Source organism: Chamaea fasciata, unplaced genomic scaffold (genome assembly GCF_029207755.1).
Source record: "Chamaea fasciata isolate MVZ Bird 193981 ecotype frontalis unplaced genomic scaffold, bChaFas1.0.hap1 SCAF_3, whole genome shotgun sequence".
NCBI lineage: Eukaryota > Metazoa > Chordata > Aves > Passeriformes > Sylviidae > Chamaea > Chamaea fasciata.
In genome coordinates, this window is record NW_027094088.1 from 90,411,165 (window position 1) to 90,436,678 (window position 25,514).

Consider the following 25,514-nt stretch of genomic DNA (forward strand, 5'->3'; position numbering starts at 1 on the left):
TAACTGTACCAGTAAAACCTTCCATGCAAAACTCAGAACAATTGCGCTCAAAGGTGGAGTGGGCGTAAAATTGCACAAGTCTCAAGTATTTTAGCAAAGAAAGCCTTCTGCTGAATGAGCACAAGATCAGAAAGATATTGAGCTATTAGAAAGCATCCAAAAGAGGGTAACAAAGATGGTGAAGGGCCTTGAGGGGAAGCTGCATGAGGAGCAGCTGAGGGCACCTGGACTGTTCAGCCTGGAGGAGACTGAGGGGAGACCTCACTGCAGTTACAGCTTCTTGTGAGGGGAAGAGGAGGGACAGACACTGATCTCTTCTGTGTGATGAACAGTGACAGGACCCAAGGGAAGAGCCTGAAGTTGTGCCAGGGGAGATTTAGGTTGGATTTCAGAAAAAGGTTCTTCACCCAGGGCTGCTGGGCACTGCAACAGGCTCCCCGGGACAGTGGTCACAGCACCAGCCTGACAGAGATCAAGTGTCTGGACAATGCTCTCAGGCACATGGCGTGACTCTTGCGGTGTCATGTGCAGGGCCAGGAGCTGGACTCCTGATGGGTTTCTTTCCAACTCAGCATATAATTAAAACGAAAACTGCTATCACATACCAACCCAAATAGTTTTCCCAGGGTCTTGCCTCTTGCTAGCCATCATGCAACCTGTCTGGCTAAGCCCTGTCCCAATTCTGTTCAGAACCAGAAGCACCGCAGCAGAGAAGACACTGTCCTGCTAGAAAAGCCGCAGTACTCACCTTCCCTCGATTACGTGACTGGCCTGTGGCAGCTCAGACCCAAGACACTGGAATGGTTGCTATCAGTGCCACAGCAGCATCTTCTGCCCGTTTGATCCCTCTTCTTCAGACAATCAGCTCTCCCCCATCTCCCTGCCACCTCACTTCCTTCTATACCTCCTTCTTGAGGTATAGAAGTCCAAGCTCCGTAAGAAAGTGAGCCAGAGCTGATACTCCTCTCAATTTCCATCCATTGGCTGTCACCTGAGTACATAACCCTCCTGCTCCTTAGGTGACTGAAAGTGGAGAAGAGAAGCTCAGAGCTATATGTTAGATAGGAAAATTAAGAGGGGGGGATAATTACTTGGATAAAAATTACAGAGAAAAAGTAGTACAAACAGAACCAACTCACAGTCCCATGCTCCAATCACAGGATGTTGCTTTCCCGACTTCTTTTCACCATTTACTGCTGAATTAAACTTGTAAAGCTTTCATAATATTTCGTTTCAGAACACAAACTCTAGCCTCATTTCAATCCACGTACTGTTACAATAAAAAAGAAGTCCTAGTGTTCATAGCTGTAAAACTTGAGGTATCTAGGTCACGTCAGGTCCTTATATTTAAGCGCAAAAGTAGTCCAGAGATCTCCAAAACCAGAAAGACTGTCAAGACAGTCACTGAGCCACTTTTCAGAGTATGAAACGTTCCCTTTGATATTGGTCACAGGAGTGAGGTGAGGAAGAGTGTGGCAGTGGTTTCATACTACATGCAGAAGAGATATATTGGTGTTGCATTCACCCTACCAGAACTCTGAGTCTTCAAATAGTGCGGGACCCGACATCCACACCAGGAAATCAGTTTTACTGATTACTTTTTACCAGTTAAAAGCTAATTAGACCAAAGTTAGTTACAAGCTAGTTAGATCTAGGCCTTTCTGTTCAACTCCAAAGACATTTTGCACTTCCAAGCCACTAAATCACTACAGTTTAGACCTAGTGGACAAGTTTCTGGCTATGATCAGTTTGGAACAAATACCCACTGGACCAAAGTTGCCTACTTCTTGCAGGCATTTGAAATCAAAAGTTTTCTGTTTCTACAATCTCATCTGCACAAAACTTACCTCTTTGGGCAAAGATGTTAATTTGTTTCTATCAGCATTTAAATTGTTCAGCTTCTTCAGTTTTCCAATGCTCTTCGGCAGTGACTGTGCCAACAAAAACAAAACAATATACAAACAGAATTCATAAATACACACTCAGGAAAAACCACTTAACTCACTTTTAAAATTAATTAAGAATCTGATCCACTTTCAAAATTGAAGTGTAGTTAAACCTCATTACTGCCTGACTTTCCAAAGAATATCCAAAGGTTCATATTGCAGAACAATTCTAGGAATGTCAGTTTCTAACACAAATTCATTCATTAATTATCTCTGCACTATGACTATAGACACACAACAGCTGTGTACAGAATGCATGTATGTAAGATGTATTATCTAACCTTACACTCCCAAAATTTCTTTTCAGTTAGCTATCTCCTAACTCAGGTGCTATGAACTGACGGTTGGAGAAGCATCTTCTTAACAGTCTTAACCTTCTAACTCAACCAAGCACCAACTGAGCTTAAGAAATGCTCAAACCTAGTTTATTTCAAGACAACTACTCTACAAGTGTCAGTGTCACATGAAGTTTCAAAATAATGAAAGGAAACACCTAACAGAAGGAACTGTGAGATTTTATTTTAATTGACCACATATTATATGTAATACCTGGCTAGAGCAGATCAGCAGAGCAATGAGCAGTACAAGCTCTGCAGTGCTCAGAGCTTCTATTCAGTTCCAGCAAGACTGATCCAGATAATGCACCGCAAAAACTGGCAATAATGCAATACAGCACAAACCCCCCCCAAGGAAAACACAACGAAGTAAGTGATACCTGCACTCCACATGCTCCAATTCTCTCACTGGTCATGAAAGACTCAAGAGTAAATATGTAATTGCTTAAGCATTTGAAGGGCGGATTGTTACTACACACAACTTGATCTCCAGCTTTCATTTAACAGGTACGAAGTACGGTGCATTTAAAGAAAATGCACTACTTAGCAGTAGCAAGGGTGAGTAACCTAATGAGCTAAGTGATTCAGCACTTAACAGCAGGTCTTATTACCAGCTGCCATTTGAGCAGCAATGACCATGCATACCTGCAGCTGGTTTTCTGTGAGAACTAGTTCAGTAAGGCTTTCACAGTCTCCAATGGAATCAGTTAGTTGAATCAGTTTGTTCTGATCAGCCTTCAAAATAGAGAGCCTCCGCAATTTTCCTGTTCAGAGAAAAACAACACAGATTTTTAGTCTCCTCCAATACCTTTAAGTACATAAATTTTTACTGCTGCAAAACTTCAAGAAATCTTCTAAAACAGTGAATTTTTTTTCTTAGGTAAAATAAAAGAACCCAAGCACTGCTTGACTTAGTGCTTGCGCTATTTTTGCAAGTTTTAATATCACTGAATTCATACTCAATATAAATGTTCATATCTAACATTTAAGCATAATAAACTGTAATAAAGTTACCATCAGAATGATTTCCCATGTAAATATCAAGGATGTGTCTACCTAAATGCCTATGTACAAGTGAAAATTATCTGTTTGGTCCTGAATTATACAGTGTTTATTAATAAAAGGAATGTTCAGAAGATCACCTACACCTAATCAGCCACAGTGAGAACATCTTGCACTGAAGTGACAGCCCAAACCCAAACAGGATCAAGGTCTCTTTGTCCTAACAGAGAACCTAATTAGTCAGACACGAAACTCAAGTTTATTGTTTAGATGAGAAATCAAACTTTGAAGGTGACTTTTCTCATGAACAAAATACTACTTCAGGGCAGAAAACTCACTTTGTTCTACTCCTTTGTATCTGAATGGTCTTCGGTGCAAAAGCTGACTGAGGCAGAGCCGAAGACAGAGAATTCAGGAGACAACACTAGCTGCTGATATCTCCCTGCCATCCCTGTGTGGTTCAAAACAGCTGTAATACTCTGGGGTATAAAGTCCACTGATGATACTAAATCATGAAGGGATGTCTGACACACAGAAAGATGGCAACCTAAACAGAAACCTGAGGTTTAGCACAGAGAAGTGCAGAGCTCTGCACCCAGACAGAATAAACCTGTGCACCAACACAGGCTGGGAAGTGAAATATACAGCTATACAAGAGTCCTGCTGGAAAGGACATGGATACTATGGTGAGCACTAGGTTGAATACTAAATAGCAGTCAATGAGCTCTCATCAGAAATGAACATCAACTAGACTACATTAGAATTATAGCCAACAGATCAGTGGAAGTTGCTATATCTTATCAACCTGCAATTAGTGAAACCACACCTATAAAATCATTCTCAGTTTCATGTGATGTCCTGTCTTCCCCCCCAACTCCCCCGTTCAAGTGAAGGGGGTCCAGTAGGAAGCTATCAAAATGACTGGAGCACATGAGCTGAGGCTGAAGGAGGTGGCTTTGTTGACTCCCACCAAGAGACAGCCAAGGAGGCATCTGGGAACTGCCCAGAACCACTTGCAGGGCAGTTATGGACAAGACAGAGGCCAACTCTTCCCTGCAGGGGCAGGTGAGGCAGCAATGGCTGCAAATCACAGCATGGGAGATCCCACTGGGACACCAGAAGCAGCTTCCTCAGTGGGAGGTGGTGCAGCACTGGCACAGGCTGCCTGGGGGTGCTGGAGCTCCATCAGGACTCTGGAGACTGAGGAGACAGGGCCACAGCTGACCTGAGCCACTGGTGCCACTGAGAGCCCTGCTTCAAGAGCTCTACAGATCCACAAATCCCACCAAGGATTCAGTAATCAGCTGGGCAATGCCCAGGAGCTTCCACAGACACCAGCAAGGTTCACTTCTGCCAACAAGCTCTGTCTAGCCAGGGGCACGGGCTGCAGACTTTCAGAGGCTACAGCTCCATTTCTGATGCACAACAACTGTATAGCACAGGTCATCAGAGTCGGTTGTCACAACTCCGTGTCAAACACGTACTAGGCAGCTGTAGGACCTACAGTTGTCACCCCACTTCCCCAAGTCTAACTTCTAGAGAAACTTTTCTTAGTCTTATAAGAATATATTGGAAGGGGGAAGGTCTGACTACTCTTTTCCAAATGTTAAATATAGTTAAATCACATTCACGAGTCCTTCCCCTAAACCTTTATTGTGGGGAGTTCCAAAAAAAAAAAAAAAAAATCCTCTCAAGGAGAAGGCACACTCCCACAACATGGAACTTCCCAGAAAAACAGCTGATGAGTAGAAAAAAAAAAGCACTGGTAATGCTTCAGGAAATATTCTTCAATAACTGAACCCATTCTAAGGGGTCAGACGTAGAAAGGTTGTAGTTTGAATCCTCAAGGCAAGGACAAATGGGCTGCAAGGCAGTCTTCTACTAGGTTCAATAGAGAATTAATCACATTGTCCAACTGAAGACAAATACACATCACTGTTCAAAATTCTGTGTTTTTTGTAGTTATACTTTCAGCCAGTCTTCTCAAGTGACCCACAGCACGATACAAGCTGAAATTTTACAATGTTAAAGAGTTCTGATGGTGGAACGGATACAATGGGAACTGAAGGGACATATTAACTTTTATGTTGTTTGGGAGGTATCAAGTGAAGACTGAAAGAGGATTATGAGGGAGTCATTATGCAGACAATTAAAATGTAGCATTAAGAGAGCTATGCATTTGCTCCTAAGCAAAAGGAAAAAAAAAAACCAACATGAGACAAGCTCATCTCTTGAACAAAAAGACTCTAAAAACCCAAATGACTTCCAGCTACAGTAGATTAAATGGCTCTGTGTGATAGCACTGTACTCACCAATGCCATCAGGTAAGACCTGAAGTAAATTCTGAGAAACAAGCAAGTCTGTTAAAGAAGTCAGACCACTAATTTCTTCAGGAAGGCATTCCAATTTATTTTCAGAAACATCCAGACAAAGCAGGTTTTTCAGGTTTCCTACTTCCTGCGATACAAGTAAAAAAATTTAAGTCATGCCCAAACACATAAGAAAGCACTTTGAAAAATGCACCATAACAACGAAATTCCACAAAGAAAAACAATTATCTATATGACCTCTTAATTGGCCATTCTTTGTATGTCCTCTAAAAGCAGAAAAAAACAAATAATTATGTTAATAGCTTTACAAATGATAAACTAACCAAGCAATTCAGTCACGGTTTCTTATTTTAAATTTTAAACTGGCTTCAGTAGTAAGGCAAGCTCCGCTGAGCACACCCAGGCAAGCACCAGCCAAACCTGGAGTTTTCCTCAAGTAAAGACTACGGAGTTGTCTTTTTTCAGAATGGCAGATTATCAACCACTACATAATTAAAGCCTACCCCTCCCAATGAACCCTAGGCAAATTAGGATTAGTGTCTCCTGGCTGCTACAGCAGCATGCCATGACATTTAGGGATTTCGTATCTTCACATCTCCCAACTGCAACAAATGTAGAAATAGGAACTGGGGGTGTGGCTCTAGTGAGCATATTTGAACTGCCAAGTTATACTGCCATCATCTACTATTATTAATGACTGCTTGAGTTTTTATCATGGCAATCCAGCCATTAGACAGAGAAATACCTTTGCCTCTGTTAGCTATCAGAGCACTCGCCCCAATTCCCCATGCGCACAGACATCCCTATCACACTTGAGGATAGATCTCATTTTAGCCATCCAAATCACCTTTCAGAGAACAGAACAATTGAGGAAGAAGTGCTTTTTTTTTACTTTTACATATATGAAATTTTCATACAGCAATGGCCTTGATGCTAACTTACAAGATCAGCTCTTTTACTTCTGAAATATCTGCCTCTCAAGAGGATCTTTCATTAAACACATACCGTTTATCCTGCAAGTTCATGCTTGGGACATTGGACAAAATGGCCAGTTTCAATAAAAATGGCTGCTGAAGTGACATTTGTATGAATGACCATCTCTACTTACTAAGCCAAGCCAACAAAAACCAGGTCAACTAAAGCCACTAAACTGTAACTGATTTGCAAGACACACAGTTGACAATGAGATCCATACAGTAAGTAACAGCAAACTGCAGGAGGAACAGAAGAAAGCATGTTTTGACTTGGCTGTTAGGGAAAAAGAGGGAAGAGGAACCATCCCACATATTGTAAAAGTTCTTAAGAAGGGAATTTAGAGTGCTATAAGCTTTAAATGCTAAGTTCCCTCATCCCGTGACTGATGTCAGATGGGGGATTTGCCCTCATAAATCAAAATTTCTATTTATGGCAACAGTTCCATTATTGTATTTCTTCCAAACACCATGCTCAAATGGATGAAGATGACTACAAAAAAAATGAAAAAAAAAATATTCATACTCAAATCTTTTAAACTGCAATGCAGATGGATACATAAAGTGAGGGTTAGCTCAGACAACTAATGGCTCCCTGATGTTAGGGCAAGAACTATAAACAGAGGATGTGTCATCCTACAAACTGAACAACGTGCCTATTAGGAAACAATTCCTTTGTCAAAATGCTTAAAAGAAAATTTCTGACAACATACAGTATCATGGCCAATGCCTTGCAGAGGAATTTATTAAGAGAAAACCCTTACACACCCAAAACCAAACCCAGGCAAAGTAAACTGAGAAAAATATTCCATTTTAACACACTTCCCTGTAGGAATGAATGAAAAGGTTTTCTTAAAAAAAAATCTTTAAAACAGTATCAGTACAGGTCATTTTTACCTGAGGTATTTCAGCTAATTGGTTTCCATCCAACCAAAGGTCTTTAAGATTGAAAAGTGCACCAATTGTTTCTGGCTACAACATAAAAAGCAGTACAGTTAAGTAGCATAGGAGCTTCAAGTAGAAAAAAATAGCCACCCCACAATTACAGTCTAAGTAAACCAATTCTTACTGCAAGCACTATTTAGATCTACCTTGGTCAGAAGTAGCAAGGGTGACTGTAAGCATTTGGGAACTCCATCACACAAATTAACTGCTATAGCTTAATAACCTACCATTCTTTCCTGGCATGCACTAACAAATTGTCAGCACACCCTTGATCTACTGAAAATCCATCCAACATTTACCTGAATCAGTTTAAGGGAGGTGACAGATATATTTTTGGTAGATCAATCTGCGACAATGTAGAACATCTCAATCCTCAACAGTTTTGCCTCAGCCCTTTCCCCAAGATTCTCACTCTCACCCTGGAAACTGAACTGTGCTTAGCCCATCCAGCTCCTGACACAAGTCCATGTGGTCATTGTAACTGCAAGAACAGAGAAGATTTGTCTCCCACCACTCCTTTTCATTTCCATAAAAACAGCTGTGCCTCCCTCTCATTTTCTAGAGATCAGCTGCAGTTTTTTTGAGTAAAGTGATACTGTACTGAACAAGACTAAGCAGATATGAAAGCACCAGCTCACTGTCAAAATTCATCTGTACCTATAAAATCATCTCCCTCCATGTATTTTTCTTTCCTCAATTTTGGACATCCTACAACCTATTTAATCTAAATGATGCATAAAACAAGACCAATGTGCAGTTTCAGTGGTATGTTCTCTTACCAAATGATAAAGTTCATTGTTTCCTAAATCAAGTTCTTCTAGTCGCTGCAGCTGGGCAAGTGATCTATGAGATGAGATAAATCAAAACAAAACCACATTAGACTAAAGCAACAGCAACCCCATGTATTTGAATAAGCTCATTTTACTGAAACTTGAATTTCAAATTACAAGGTACTGCAGGCAGACAGTTATTTTACCAGGCACAGACTGTTTGCAGTAATATCTAACTGAAAAAATAATTTGGTTTGTCAGTGTAACTGTATGCCCTTGAAACTTTAAACTTAGTAAAGGCGATCAAATAATTACTTTTTTTTTATTTTAACAATAAGTCCCCTGGGGTAGCAAATGCCACATACTTTAGTACAGTTAGTTAGATTTATTTTTAGGGGAAATTCACAGTTTTGAACTGGATAAAAATTCCCCATTGTGATCACATAACTATGTGACTCAAGACTCAATATCCACCATTTATCTTCTCAACATGATCGATCAATTTCTGAAATACTTCAGTTTTTGAGACTACAAACAGAGGGAAGTACAAAAGCATGTAAAAAATTTTAAACCCACAGACAAGAGAGGGCCACTCTTCAAAATCAGGCTGTCATAGAGCCCTTGCTTACTTTCCCCAAAGCTGCAGTAGCATGAAAAGCAGAGAGAATTTGTCAGCTACATTACTGACAGTCAGAATTTTCCAGGAGCAATAAAACTGTCAACATTTTTGATAGCTTCATACTGACACTGCATGGCCAAACTTAGCAATTCCTATCTTCTGACCACTGACATGAAAGTGTCTTGTGGCTCATTGCTATGAACAGCCACAACCAACACATTGGGTAGACTGACAGGAAAAAAAAATACCCCAAAGCAACTGGGGAAGAGATTCTGATTAAAACAGGTTAAATCTTTTACAATATCTATTAGATTATCTAAACAAGCAGAACAAGAGTCACCTAAACTCTTGCAAGAAGCAACCAGATAGTGAAGGAAGGAAACTCCTTCTAGGCAGACAAAAAGGATGCCCAAAGTATAAGATACTGAATTAGTCTACCAAAAGATCACCAATTCCTCTGTCACAGTACAGACAGTACAGAGACATCTAGAAAAGTTTTTTTCTCCAAAAATTACAGTCGTAAAGTCAGACTTCAGACATCAATAAGGCCTAGTTTGCTACCAAGGGTTTCATCTCCAGGTTTTGGAAGCTTTTGGCTACTCAGCCCTGAATAGAAACACTTACTTAAATGTTATAAAGGTCTAGAGTGAAAATCTCTGAGATCTTCCTGCCCTACTTTCACAGTTACAAAACTCCATCATGAGAACAACCCAAACCACCACTCCCACTGCAGATGGGCTTGTCCAAGGCATGCAGGAGTTGTTTGGTGCTGCTGTATTTCATAAAGAATACTTTTTTATAGAACAAAGCCACTCCATGCAGACTGCAGGCTCCTGCTACTAATCAAGTACAACTAAAAGTAATAGATAAAAGTAGATGTTGCTAAAAGACAGCTGTATCTCATGCTGTCAATTGGCTTTGAAAATTTTTTCTTGCTGTCATTCAGTTTCATATGTTAGCAGATTTTAAGAATAAGAACATTTTATGTTAATATAATGAAACACATGCAATCTGACTTACTCAGGTAAATATGTCAGCAAATTTTCTCTTAGTTCCAGTGAAGCCAGGTTATAAAGACTGAAAAAGAAACCAAAAAAACCACATTTTAATACCATCTAACTTTTTATATTCCACATTTTAAGAAGTGTGCATTTGCACAGTTTAAAACAAGTTGCTATAAACTGATTTTTTGTTGTTTTAATTGCACCAGATCATCCTGTGAAAGACAGAATAGAAAGACTAAGTTTTTGCTTGTTTCTCTGTGATACTTCAATAGATTAAAGCTAGAAAGTAAACAGACAAAACACAAATTTCCATTTGTTAAAAGGTTTGTAGCTACAAATTACTAAACAGAGTGTATTATATTGTATCTGAACTGCTTTTACTTACCTTCAGAAGGTGGTATGGGCTACCAAAGTTACAGAGCAACAGGTAAACCCATCACTGTCCTAATGACAGCGTGCTCATTACTCTAAGTGACATTATGCTGCTAAGCGGCTCACTTACTCCATATCCCAGGCTTTTACTAGCATCACCATAGCAACATTCAGATTTCTCAGGGGTTTATTTATGACTAAATGGAACACAAGGAGTCAGACATTATCCCAACACCATAATCTGCTCTAATCCTCCACCATCCCAGGGAAAAATGAAAATCAGACATGGTGACTGCAAATAAGTTTTCGACAACAGAATTATGTTCTGTCCTGGTGTGCAGGGAAGAGGGACAGTGTGCCAGGCCTTGAATTAAAATCTAGATAAAAAAACAAGAATTCCACTAAATTTGAAATAGATGTTAATTCTAAATTGTACACTTTAGGAAGAAAAAGCAAACAAACAAGTCCATGCATTCAGACTACATAAAATTGAAATCTTTTCTCATCTCAAACAATACCGGCCTACCAAATTACAGAGTAATTAGTTAGCTCCAGTAAAAAAGTAGCTGATAATAAAACAATCCTCAAAAAAAAAAAAAAAGAAGAAAAATCTTCACATTGCAACTTCAATACAGTTATCTAAGCAGAGAAACGCTACAGAATTGATGTAATGACTAATTGAAAGGGAAAGAAGATTCTTCATGGATTGACTTTTGATGGTGTCTGAAAAATAAATCCCTATCTGATGCACCTGTTTCATACTGCATTCAAAAAACAGTGAATGAAATCTCACAGGAGCTTTGATTACAGTCTCAGCAGCCCTCTCCACCTTTTAAAATAAGCACATTTTACCCAATGGGTTCTGTATTCCTCCAAAAGTATAGTTTAAATATACCATATAGGCAAAGATACTTTAGTAGAAGTCTATTACAAATTCAATTAAAAGATAAGTGAGAAAAACTCTGCTACTGCCACTCAAAATCATTGACAGAAATAAGCAAGCCATCACTCCAACAACACAAGAGAAAACTCACACATAAAAAATTTAACACTATAAAACACAAGTCAAGATGAGACGTGGTATCCCCAACATTTTCACGGAAACCAAACAAGTGGAGTGGGAGAGGAAAGGGGTGATGAGAACCGTTTCTCTCCAAAAGAAATGTGGGTCTGATCTTGCTCACACTGCCACCCACAGATTGCCATTATGTTCATGTTTACAGGTTTTTCTAGAAACCTATTTCAACCTTCCTCTGAATGTTCCACTTTCTCTTCAAGCTTCTATTAGGTGAGGTCCATGATTCATTCTTATCAAGAGAATACAACAGGGATCTGCACACCTCCAAGCTGCCTTGTAATCTTGTGTTTACACATCACCCCATGTCTACTTAGCTCCCTCCCCATCACCATGAAGAGTTGATGAGTAAAATGGTGCAATCTCTTCATTTCTTTTCCTACCTCAGACACCACTTTGGCTGTGGCTGAACAGAAATCTCTGTCAGAAAAGCACATTCAACACCAAGAACTTGGGAACCACCGTCTTAACCAGTCTCATCATATCATTAGACTGGGGCAGGCCATCAGCTCAGGAAACTGATCCTGCTCCAAAATAACCCAGCAAGGAGAGTAACACAGATCCCCAACCCAACACAGAATAAATCCCCTTAAACACCTGGGTCAGTACAGCTGCCAAGAAGATGCAAGGAAGGCAGCTGTGCTGCAGCACTGTGAGCACTCACTGGCAGCTGTGCCCTTGTGAGTACCTTGTGAGCATCTTTGCAGAGTGATGACTGTGGCCCACCACAGTCCCAGCCTAGGTTCTCTTCTTGTGGGAGTCAGCTACCTGCCAGATGATGTTTTCATCTCTAAAGACACAGCTTTCTGAGGGAGAAATGCTTTATTTGTTCTACAGCTATTCTCACCCACAGCACGTTCACAACCCTAACTCTACCCTGGAACAAAAGAAAAGATACTGCCTCACACTCCTCTATCCTTTCTAATTCTTCCAAGGTCTTGAGTCCAATTCCAATATAAGCAGAGCCTAATAAGCAAAATTAAGCTTCCCACCAATATAGACACCTAAGTCTATGAAATTTAAACCAGCAAAGCTGCATCATTAGGGTGAAATACTATGTTTAAGACGGATCCATTTGATAGAAGGTCAGAAAACAAAAAGAAATTTGTTACTTATTCTTAAATCTTGACTAGTTACAGAGATGGCTCCCAGCAAACCTGTGTGCTGCAACCTAAAATGTGACAGCTATCCTATACAATAGTATCATATAAAAGACATGCTGATGTACTGAAGCACTAACCTCCAATACACTAAAAAGCAGAGGTATCACTTGTCCTTACATTTGCCAACAGGTTCTTAAATTTTTTTTTTTAATTTTTCTGATTTTAAGTCAAGAAACGCAATTTTAAGTCTTTTACAAGAAAAAATCTACATGGCTTGTTATTTTTCACGTATCTTTTCTGATTTAGTAACACACTCTCCAGAAAATGCAACCCTTCCTCTTCTCAGCTACAAATAGCTATTTTGCACAATATACTAAATTAAATAATTTCTTTTTTCTCTATGCCTTTAATTTTACAGGTGCACTGTCAGTCCAGTGTTTCAAAAGTTCCTGAGAAGAACTAAAGTAAGCTAGTTCTATAATCTGCTCATTGATTATTGATTTCAGGATCTTCCCCTAATTCTAATCTCCACCTTGTAGAGAAAAATCAGTCATGGGAAGTTACCATAAAACACAAAAGCAACAGCAATCTAATTTGCTCAGACTAAAGACAAATCCATCAGCATCTGTTCACCAACTGCATTTAGAAATGCAAACGCACCACAGAGCATTGCAGGCTGCTTTCCAACAAACAATCCTTACTCCCCCCCAAAAAATTCCAACAGAAAATGCACAAGCAAATGTAATTTACATTCTAAAGGAGAAAGGAAAAAAAACAAACAAAAACAAACAAACAAACAAAAAAAAAAACCAGCAAAAATAGACAAGAGGGATAAAGGAAAAAAAAAAAGTTTAAAAAAAACAAACAGAAACAAACATACAAAAAAACCACTATCAGAAGATACTATTTCGCCATGACTTGTAAAAAGCATTAATATTGTAATAATTCTCACTACAAAAGCTACCACACAGACCTAAAACACTGATCATGTGTGTGAAATTACTAAGCACAAGGAAACAGACAAACCAGGCTGAGGATGAAGTTAACTGAAATAATTACAAGTTTTCCATCTCAGCATTCCAGATGATTTCTGGTGTAAGGGTGGAACCAAGTTGAATTTAAAAGTACAACATGGCTAAAAATGTCAGTGTCAGTATAATCCAGATATACTTGTTCAGCCCTCTACCTACAGTAACTGTAGATATTGGTATTCATTGTGTGAGCTAGAAGAATGAAGAGAATGTGCAATCAGTAACTGAAAACAAAACTAACAGCAACAAAGTAGACGAAAAATGCTGGAAGTGTCTTTCCTGATCATTCCTGTCAAGTTTTGAAAGAGAAATGCACAATTCAACACAATCTACAAATAGGGAATACCACAAATATTCCTTCATCAACTGCAGCAGTCCACTCTAAAACAAAGGTTAGACTAGAATCATCTGCTAAAACCAGAAACAAAGCCTGTTGTTCTTTTTTTTTCCAAAGCAAGTCAGTTTGGATTGATTATGAGATTATCAGCACCACCATGTTCCACAAAAACAACCTTTTCACAGACAAATGACTCTCAAAACAACAGAGATTCACTGCAATAGGTTAAAAAACATCACTGAAGTTAAAAGAAAAATGGAAAAAAAGGACAGACGTTCCGCAGTTACTCTGGATGAAATTACATTTTCAGTGTACAGCACACATTAAATGTACTTTATTTTTTAAAGTTATAAAATACAAAACTGGTATGAGTTTATCCTAGAACTTTTACCTTGAGGGACAGTTGCAGCATATTCGTATATCCATGGGGACAGAAAGCCAGCCTTAAGTGCAACAATAGACAAAACAATATACCCCATTTCTATCACAGTCCCTGCAAAAAGACTAGGAGCTCCAAGCCCTTGGCAGAGACCAGCAAAGGTTTCATGATAAGACATACGCTGTTCCCTTGTGAGAAGAAAAAAAAAAAAGAAAAAAAATTTAAAAAAAGCTAAAATTACAGAAGTGAAAAGACAAATGTGGGAAAAGCTAGGAGAAAACAAAGACAGATGACAAAAAGAACTGATATAAAAGCTAAAGTTGCTCAGTTAATAAAAACTGACCAATGCCCTTCTCTTGAGTAACAAAAGCTACACTTTCTGACCTTATGTCAAAAGCAGCACACAGCTGAGCCAGCAAGACAAGAGCACAAGCTTTGGGAAATAAGGAAGCAAAGCTGGAAGAGATGTAGATCTAAAGCACCTGCAGAAATCCATGGCCCGATTTGCACTCCTCCCAGCAAGCTTCAGCTGGTTAGAGGCATATAAAATCCCAAATGTCATTCTTCCTCACGTTTGTAAAACTGCAAAAAGAAGGGGAAGAGAGGACAATGGGCATTGCCCTCATATTGATACAGAAAAAGAGATGGTCCTGCACAATAAAGATAGGTAAGGTGAGAACACAGTACAGATTCTGAATATGGTCCGGTATTACACTTTTTATGCAGCAGCAAAAACGACCCCAGAACACAGCCCAAGGATGCATCTCACAGAAATGAGAGAGGTTAAGTCCACAGTTTTGACCAGTGCACCAGTTCCAAAGGACTTCAGTTCACTGGGCCAGCATCTGAAGAGTACTGATACTTAGATACCTTGCCTGGGTATACAGCAATACACTTGGAAACATTCATCATGACACTAAACTGGGAAGGAAAGGAGTCTAAACTAGACAATTTACTGTCCTCTTTTTTTTGTGCAGAAAAGGAAAATGGTTTTATTGTCTATTCAAGGGTCTTCCAAGAGATAAGGTAACTGGTACTCTGACAATGGCATAAAAATGCATGAAACTAGCCATATTTAAATATATTACAGCCCATCCCCACTGGCCAAATAAAACTACCAGTAACATGGTACTACCTTGCTCCAGGATGCACCAGTTAGATGACTATGCACTCACCTGACAGGATCCTAGTAAGCTACTCCCAAACCACAAGGCTTCTAGCTGCAGATCAACAATGCACTGAGAACCTGATATTTAGCAGCTTTTATTCCCCAAGAAAATGACACAGTTAATCAATAACTAGCCAGCTCTCAAAATACCACTTACTCAGACTCTAAGTACTTTAAGGTACAGCATATACCTTTGGTATAAGCTCCTGTTCTAAGTCACTCCCAAAAAAAACCCTCTTTCTCTTCTCCTCTCGACTGTTTCCTCAGCTGCACAGACTCTGAAAAGACCAAATGTCCAAACTCTCAAGGCTACATCAACCACATCATCCTGGTCTGCATAAAAAAAGTGTGGCCAGCAGGCTGAGGGAAGTGATTCTGTTCTGCACTGGTGAAACCCCACCTGGAGAACGGCACCCAGCTCCAGGGGCCCCAGCACAGGAAAGGCACAGTCCTGCTGGAGCAGGTCCAGAGGAGGGCCACAAAAATGGTGAGAGAAGCACCTATCCTGGGAGGACAAGCTCAGAGAGTTGGCATTTTTCAGTCCCGAGAAGAAATATTTTACAATGAGGGCAGTGAGACACTGTAACAGCACACCCAGGGAAGTTACAGGAGCCAAACTCAGATAGAACAGGGCTTTGAGCAACCAAATCTAATAAAAGATGTTTCTGCCCACAACAGAAGGGTTGGATTAGATGATCTTTGAAGGTTCCTTCCAACCAACTCAAACCATCCTATCAAATTAGGTGCTTAAAGGTGGATTGTTTCAAGAACTCCTGTAGCATGTACCCCCTTCTAGAGCTAACTACCACTTCAGTTCTTCCCTGAGTCTGCCTTATTTCACCCAGTTACTATACTTGCCAGCAACCTATCTTCCCTGTGTCTGAAGAACCAGCTCCATGTGGATTTTTGGTGTAATGACATTTCCAACGCAACAAAAGCAGCATCAGCTGCATCGGGAAGAATTATGCTTCCAGAAATTAGTAAAAGTCTCTTAAAACATAACCATGTAGTTGGTGGTCTGTATGTTCCAGGCATGCACTTTTCTCACCTTTTTTAAAAGGTTCAATACCACATGCCTATTTTGCTTCCAATTACTGCACAATGCTGGCATATAATTACACAAAGTTACCATGAAAGAACCTTGCAATTCATATCCATTATATAGTAACCTACAAATCGTACAATAGTCCTGCCTTGGTTACCTTTTGCTCATAGAAACTTGTTTTACAATGTGAATGATAAAAAAGAGCACTGATGAACTTCGTAAAAACTAATCTGACAGAATTGAAAAAGAGACCTTCTGCCCACACCATGCGATAGGGGAGAGTGATTTATGCAAATTCTTAGGTACTGAATGCCAGAAATTCGTACATGAGCTAGAAATTACAGGAAGTAATAATTTCCTAATTAAGAGTACTTTCTTATTTCAAAACAAACTGATTTTCACATACATGAAGTCCTGTGGTTCTACCTCAGAATGCAAGAGAAGCTGGAAAAGCAACTAGAAAGCAAAGTAACTAGATTTGGTTTTGATGAAACTGTTATTTTGTCTCACCAGTATTGTTACAGACCATTCTTCCAGAAATATCTTTGAAAGCTTTCCTCCTCCTCCTCCTCCTTTTTGGAGGCAAAGTAACTTCAAGTAACTTGCATCTAAATTAAACATTATTCTTTCCTCTCAAGTTTCAGTGTATAACATTCAGGGCATGAGGCCTTCCTTAGCAGTCTACTTCCAGAGTTTGATAAGCAGAACAGCATTCTAGCACTAATTCTGGTAACAATATCTGAAATTACGGATTATGTTCTTAGTATTTGTAATTTTCTACAGAGCTGGGAGAATTGGACACAAATTAGGGTGGGGAAATACTCCTTCTGAAGACCGATTTCAAATAGGGACAAAAAAAAGTGAAGTTGATAATTTTGGTCATCCTGGACATAAACAGCAAGGACACTGAAAGTCAGAAGAAATGCATTTGCATAGTCAGTTACTTGAACTGACTTGTCAATAACATTAATTGGCTCATAAAAAGCTACGTATCTTCCACAAGTAAAAACAGGATAAAAAAGTCATTATGTTATCAGCCACTAACTGAGGGAAAGCCTCAATAGATGGCCAGTAGTCCAAGTCACATTCAATTTTTAAAAATAAAGTTCTACATTTTGTGGCCGAGGAATTCCCTAAATGTGTTAGAGATAGCCCAAGTTGGTCTTATTTGCTTATCAAGACTATTGATATGGACTGAGAAGGCTAAGCCAATTCATTATTACCACAAAATTTTGCTTTTAAAATATCTTCTGTTCCACTCATGCAATCATCAAACTCAATCTTCAACAACTTCAATAAAAAAAGATATATTTCACTTTTAAAAAATACTGCTAAATATATGTTACATGTCTTTCTTTGTAACATACAGCATGCAACATCTCTTATTTAAAGGCCAGATGGCACTGCATGCACTATTACATTTCTAGTGTTCCTGAAATAAACTTCCAAGTTCTTAATATTCAGTTTTGTCATTTACCAACCAGCTGTGATTAACACTGAATGCTCTACCTCCTCAAACTCTGTAAATATTTCTTGCCATGCTAAATTCAGTTAAGCCACAGTAGGAGTTTTTAATACTATTTATATCAGCCTAGCCAGACCACCTACATATAGTCCTCCTTCTACGTATTTGTGAGACAAGCTTCCCCATTACTTCTGTTGTATCATGCAAGACTCTATGTTAATGAGACATCATTATGCTAAACCTGAAAAGAGAATTAAATTGTCTTCCTCCACACAATTTTAAGAACATTTTCCGTTCTGTGTGATGCTACCAGATGCATCATTTACACTTGAAACATCCAGGCATACACTAAGAGAAACACAGTCACAGACTGGCCCAGGAATCCATTCCAAGGATTAGTATGCCATTCTGATCTGCTTCTGGACCATCTGTATTGAGCAAGTTACCCTTGCCTTAGAAGATCTTTTATTCTCTGGCTATTTCTTCCATGATCAGCATTAGAGATTCTGTTTCAGAAGCTGCTGGAAACTTTGAAACCTCTAGAATTAAACACAAATATGCAAAACTATCACCCTCAGTGACTAACACAAAATCTCTGGCTCTTAGTGGTTCCGTGACTGTTGAAAAGCATGCCTATAACAAATCTTTCTGTAAAACAATGCTTCTAAACACAGCATCATTTGTTCTGTTCTTTTCATTATGTTCACTTTCATGATGAAATGCCCATTTCAGCATTCTACCTGCTAGCTGCAAACGTTAAGAGGAAAATATCTCATCTTACCTGGTAATTCCCTTTCAGTAGTAAGGTTCCACAGATCCATTCAGCCTGCTTGCAGCTTGGGGGTAAACCAGACTCATCAGTCATCAGCATCAGAATATCCTTCACATCTAAAGAAATTCACCCCTCCCCACATCAAAAGTTTCTGAAGCTAAAATAAAGCTATGCTACCTTCTTGCATCGCAGATCGTGCAGTTGTCTTAAAAAAAAAAGGGGGGGGGGGAACTATGAATGATGGGGATACTATAAATTACTGTATTTCTGTGATCTTTTGTTGAATCCTCAGGATTTTGAAATCATTTCCAAGTAGGAGACCATCTGTATTTTTAGGGGAATAATAAAGATTGCATATGGCAGAGGAAAGCTTTCTTCATCTACCATTTAGAGAACTTTCAAAATACCCTACCTGTCAGTCATGAATAATCTCTTACTTTAAGGCTTAACATCCAAAAAAAAAGAAAAAAGTAATCTGGTAATCTTTATCTTTCTCAAGTACAGACAAGACTGCTGAAAAAATGGTGAAAGCTAAAAACTGGGTATGAGTTAGGTGCCTGGTGCGCCAATGGGCAGCAGGTCTAAAATCATAATTTAAAGCACACTAGTGAAGCTCTGCCCTTTGCTTCTGCCATTTAAGAATTTAGTTGATTTTGCCACCCCTACAGAATGGGACAAATAACTGTCTTTTTCAAATACGCATTTCATGCTGAAAGGACTTTTTTCAGCTAAGGCAAATTCCTCATGAAGCACTGTTCTAAAAGTCTAATGCTAGATTAAACATTAGAGACACAGAAAAGGCTTTCCAAAGAAGGTACCTGGATCTTATTCAAGCCTAAGAACCACAAATAAATAATAAAACCACAAAGCTGACACAATCTCTCTTCTCTTTCTAGACATTAAGTTGTAAGACCACTTTGCAGATATCTGAAATCAATCTTTACTGGTAAAAAGCCAGTATTACAGAGGTCTGAAGCCAACACTACAGAATGAACACATATGGACAAGGTGCTGGGCATCAGAATATTCACGCCCTGGGAAGCCTCACAAACATCCCAATTTATTCAAATATCCTTATGTACAAATACTCTGATTTTTCAATTTCAGGAAAAAGCCATGGCCTATGTTTTGGGTGCTATGTGAATAAGGAAGTATTGAAGAAAAATAATCCTAGAAGCAAGGGGAAATTCCTAAGTGTTACCCACGCTGGGAGGAACAGGTTATGCCTGCTTGTTGCGCAGCTCTAGACACAGACGGCCCTGCAGAATAGGCAAGGAAATTAGACTTGCTCTTAGACTGAGAAAGGCTGTAAAAGACACTCCTACTCACAGCTTAAATGGTGTAACTTGTTTCTCCAAATAGTTCAACTAGCCAACAGGACAAGTCCTGCTCCAAGCTGCAACCACCTAATTATCAGCTTAAGTATCACATACATTAGCATTCACTGTTTTACTCCAGATAGCAACCAAACCATTTGTTAAGAGAACACAAATCACAGAGAAACACAAAAAGCAGCACTGGTAATATTAGGACATCCAGTCTGTTATCCAGTCCTGTTTTTGTCACACATTTTTCTAGACAGCCCTGAAACAATATGTGTGCTTAAAAGGAGTAGGTTTAATCCAGCAAGGAAAAACAGCACATGTAACAGGACCAGAAAAGCCAACTGAAGTGGCCATACAGAATAGGAAAAGTTGACATACTCCGAGCATGGCTATGCATAAGCAAGAGGAAAGACAAAAGGTTCAAGGAAGGCCTTGCCTATGCTCTTCAAACATCCAGCTGAAAATACTTTAAAAAATACTCCTTTTGGCACTACAAAGAAAAATAGAAATATAAAAGATCTGCGCAGAAGAATGCATAACAGCACAGTAAAAGTACTGATGGAACACTATATATCAGCGGTTTGAACAAGTAGTTTGAACAAATAGTTTGACCATGTTCAGTGGCCTAGGACAGTGAAGCTGAACTGTGGCACTCACACATCAGACCATGGGAAAAACAGACTGGATATCTGAATTCACAAGGAAGACACATTTCCACTAAGGGTTCACCGCGAAGTAGTTCAAGTCTATTATCTGCCATTAATAAGAACTTTCCTACTAACATTAAAGTACTGCTGTTTGTAAAAGATTTGCCATTGCTTTTGCTGCTTTCCCCATTTAAGACAGTAAGGTAAATTTCCATCACCACAAGATTGTAAATAGGTAGCTAAAAAAAAAAAAAAAAAAGAGATGCTAAGTACATACTGATCTCTGTACTACATAAAGATGGGTTAGAAATTTCACTGGCTGTATTAGGCAGTTTCCTAGACAGCACTATAAGACTGTAAGCAATTAGGATGCACTTCCCCAGGTTTCCACATACTCTAGTGGCCAGAAGATCTGCAGAAAGCACAGGGACTTCAGATTTTTCCCCAAGTAAGTCCAGCTATAGTAGAATAAATACAAGTATATATTTGTTTGCTCACTATTTGGAAAACCCCATATAGAGCATATTGGTCCAGCCTATTCCGTCAAATAACAACATGCGTTATTATCCAAAGTACACTGAATCTCCAAGAAGGCATTTGCAAACATGTCCAAACACCTTTTAGTGTCTTACTTAGTCTCCTTGGCCAGAAAAACAAAATTGGCCTTACTTTTCAATTCTCAGCAGTGGGGGAATGGGGTCGCAGCAGATGAAAAAGAACAAAGAATGGAACAACAAGTACAAGTTTGTGGGTTTTACCTTTGGAAAAGCCACAGAGCATTTCACAGCTTTTACCAAATACAAGGTGATTGGTAGAACCATCAAATTCACTTGCAGTAAATGATAAAAAATTTGCCAACTAAAATAGGAAAGTTGCACTTGTTGGTAGCCAGACTGAGAAAAAAAAAAATCTTACTTATAGATTTAATGCTAAAAAATCAGTAAAATTCACTCTCAGAAGTGGATCCTTAAGAACTTCAGGTTGCAGTTCCAGTTCACTACAAGACCTCCCAATAATTTTGAGTTGGAAACAGATAGGATCTCTCTGTTGGACATTCCTCAACAGACTTCAGGAACAGTTACATTTTCGGTGGACACCCCATGAGTTTCCCTCATGCAATATTATCATTCTTCTGAGTTAGGAACTATGCATTTTCAGTCCAAGCTTCCTGTTGACTTCCCAGCAGATTCCCACCTATTCTGAATATCAGATGAGGCAAAAACAGCCTCACACATCTGTCTCTGCTTCTTTAAGTACAAACCTAATAATAAAAATTTCTACTAATGAGACTAAAGTGTTTTTGTAAAAATACAATATTCATATTCTAAACAGCTAATATGGGAACACTCCCCAGATCAAAGCAGGCCTGTCAGACTTGAATAAAAGTCTATCCCTCCAGAAGTACTCACCAAGTCCACCGGGACAAGCATGTGGCTCTTCCTGACACAAGCGAGGACCCCAGATTTTTAGTTTCGATATCAAGGATCAGATACTGACTATAAAAGAGGACAGGTTGCATGGATCCTTTCTGCAAGAGGGCACGCTGAAACAGTATCACAGCATTTCCAGGAACTGCTTAGGATCAGTATGAGGCAAATTTTTACCTTTCTTTCTTACACAGCTCCACATATCGACATCTCTACAAATTCTGGTATCTCCATTTTATCCACACCTGTTACGAGTCATCTGCTCCAAAACAGAGGCTTATCACTACTCACACTACCAAATGAGAGGCAGAACAAGCAAAAAGTCAGAGCCGCCACAGCCACTGAGCTCTCAGGGAAGCCAACAACCTTCCTGCAGCTACTGTCTGCTAGGCAGCAGTCCACACCATGCTTTTGGGAATCATGCTTGTCAGGTTTCTTGGATTTATTTTCAGAATCAGGCAGGATCCCAAATTTTTTGCCTTGATTTTCAGCAAATGCAAAGCCTGAACAGGCCTCTTCTCAGCTGCCAGTGGTGAAAAAGCTGCATGAAAATTTCTGTGAACTTTTACAGTGAATGAGGAGTATCACAAAAGTCCTGGCCCATGCAATTTTTAGGTAAGACTCTGCCCTAGTCACTGGGCACACACTATCTGTACCTGTTAGTGCTTGCGGAAGGTTTCAAAAGATATTTTCCACTTCTGTTGCAGCTGGTGTGGTGCCAGCCGAGAGCTTTCATATCCATGGGAAGTGGCTAAAGTAATGCCAGTCTGAACTTGACTACACTGCAGGAGCTCTAATGATTAAGATCCTTACTGCAGGACTCCTCTGTTTAGAAACATCTGGATTTTATTGAACTAACAACAAACCTGTAAAATGGTTAATAGTTGTGTGCAGCTATTTGCCAGGGGAGAATACTAAAGATGTCTACATATGCTCAAGGGGAAACTGGAAAAGTAAACAAAAGAGAGATTCATTATGGGCTATCAATTAGACAAACCAAAATCCAAAGCTCAGGAAATCCTCTGCAACAGAAACAGTCAGGGGATAGAAAAAAGAGTCATCACATACTCACACTGTTCTTCTAAACCCTCACTAGGCATCTACTTACAGCAACAGCAGAAGGAAGCTGGGCTAGATGAGCCTTTGAGCTAAAACAGCACAGTCATTCTCATAAATTTACGTGAGGAGACATGGAACTACTACTTCTCCTTCAAGTTGGAAGAGACACTCTTCTCTCCACTAAGGGAAAAGAGATTTCCCATCTGCAAGTGTGGATGTTTATTTCAATCAAAGAGAGAGACATAAACATTGTTCACTTCACTTTCCACATGTTTCCACTTTGAAAGTCTGTCCTTGCAACACGGATCTATCTTCCAGAGTGAATGAACATTTTAAATAAAACTTACAAAATTTCAACTTAAGAGCTGTTCCGTGAGTTTTCATCTCCACAGCTCCCACTGAAGGTTTTTTCAAAACCAGACTGCTCCCATAGCTAGTTTGGAAGCTTCTGAATTTCCATCCTGATCACAGCCAGCTTTTACCCATCTGTTCTTGTGCCAGCAATTGCCTGGTTTTGAGCTAAGCAGCAAGCCATCTGACATGATCAATGGATCAATGGTCTACTTAGGAAAGCAAAAGGTCAGATCAGCATGACAAACCACTGAATTAATTTTGCACCTAAAATTCCAAGTTATTTTAAATCCTAAAGAACAGAGTTGAACTATACACATACACACTTTGGGTTCTGCATTAACCTGCAGATGTCATGGGAAATGTCAAGTGAAAATGCCACATTTTAGGTTTTTTTTAAACAGATCCCTCCAACTTGAAGGAATAGAAAAAATAAGAGTAGACCTGTAAATAATTTATAGGTGCATTAGATACAATTATGTAAGTCATTTATACAGGAAGTGTAACGATAAAGAAAAAAATAAATTTAAAAAGTAATAAAGTACAAGAACTTACTTCCCAATGTTTTCAGGTAGTGCTTGCAGAGAGATGTCATTTACTGAAAGACACGTCAGATTCTGCAATTCAGGAAAGCTTTCAGGCAACCTATGGAGATAATTCAAATCAAGGACTTCCAGAAGTACTCTCTTTCATGTGAGTAAGACTTTATTTAGCAAATAGGCACAGAGGGAGGAAAGCCCAGATTCTAGCATGACTCTCAGAAAATTCTAAGGATCATAAAAAACACTCATGATTTAGGGATTTTAAAGTCTATTCTGTGTCAAAGAACAGGTGATATACCATTCTCTTCCCTGCATCCAATTTGCAACTTCAAACACTATAGGGCTTGAGAACATTTTAAGCATTTTCACAAAACTGAAGAATAAAATCAAACACATTTAAAAAAAAAAAACCAATACAAACTTCTTTACCAATATTTTCCTGTATAACCAAATGGTAAAATGATTAAATTTTATTCTTATTCAGGCTCCAGTTACACACACATTTATAGCATGGCCATCTGTATTAGCTGCTTAGGCTGCTCTTCAATTGCTGGTTTTTTTTGAAGAAACATGCTGTTCACTATGAAGACAATGTTCTGCTGTTACAGCATTTCACATTTACTGGTTCACAACACAACAGCATGTTAATCCCCCCTTCTTACACTATATAATGCAGTCATATGCAGAACACTTCCAAAGTTCCCAGAGCCTTTAGGTCCATCACCCAGCTGGTCTTCCCCAAAGTGTGGGTCCCCGTTCTCTCACACTGAGGGGGTCCTGTACCACTTGCTGCTCGCTGGCAATACCAAGAAGCTCAGTTTGCAGTTGCACAAGAGACGGAATGAGGTAAAGGGTCCAATCAGGTAAAGAAGCAGAAGCCCCTGGCCCAGCCAATCAACTTCTGCTTAACCCCCAGAGCATGCAATCTAAGATCAAGCTGTAGCATTTGGCTCGGTTCCTACTCTCCCCATCACCCAGCTCAAGGCACGTGGTATGACCTGCAGGCAACTTGCCAAATGGAGACAAACCAATAGGCAAACACAACTCTGCACAGGGAGATGAGGAGAAGGGAAAAAGCAAATTACAGTGTGGGGCAAGAGGGAGTTTTCATGTGATCAATTCTGTACTGCACTGCTTCATATTTTGGACCTAATTAAGAGAAGATGTTCAGTATCTTCAAAATGTGAGCTCCACTGGAACCACTCGTTGCCATTTAGACTAACAGGTTTAAGACTGGGGTTAAATGGTTTGATTGTCTTTTGCTCAGCCTTGATGTTAACAGGTAGTTGGACTCAATAATTATTGTAGGTCGCTTCCAACTAGAACTATTCTATTCTCTCTACAGCAGGCAGTGGACTTCCATATCTATAATAAATCTACATTTATACATGTGTATAAATACCTATAAATAAATGCATTGGCTTTTTGCTGATATAAATAATATATAAACCTGAAATAATCTGAAAACAGCTGGAAAAATGGTCTGCCAGCCAC

At 39.3% G+C, this 25,514-nt stretch overlaps 1 protein-coding gene across 1 annotated transcript in view; it reads right to left on the reverse strand.

Moving 5' to 3' along the window:
- LRRC1 (leucine rich repeat containing 1) overlaps positions 1–25,514 on the reverse strand; it is a 69,241-nt gene that overhangs the window by 12,431 nt on the left and 31,296 nt on the right. Inside the window, exons 4-10 of the mRNA XM_066179771.1 lie at positions 24,034–24,123; positions 9,939–9,995; positions 8,309–8,372; positions 7,482–7,556; positions 5,596–5,740; positions 2,927–3,045; positions 1,848–1,931 (exon numbers count right to left, since the gene is read on the reverse strand). Of these exons, the coding sequence (XP_066035868.1) occupies positions 1,848–1,931; positions 2,927–3,045; positions 5,596–5,740; positions 7,482–7,556; positions 8,309–8,372; positions 9,939–9,995; positions 24,034–24,123 (634 nt within the window). The remainder of the gene's footprint in view (positions 1–1,847; positions 1,932–2,926; positions 3,046–5,595; positions 5,741–7,481; positions 7,557–8,308; positions 8,373–9,938; positions 9,996–24,033; positions 24,124–25,514) is intronic.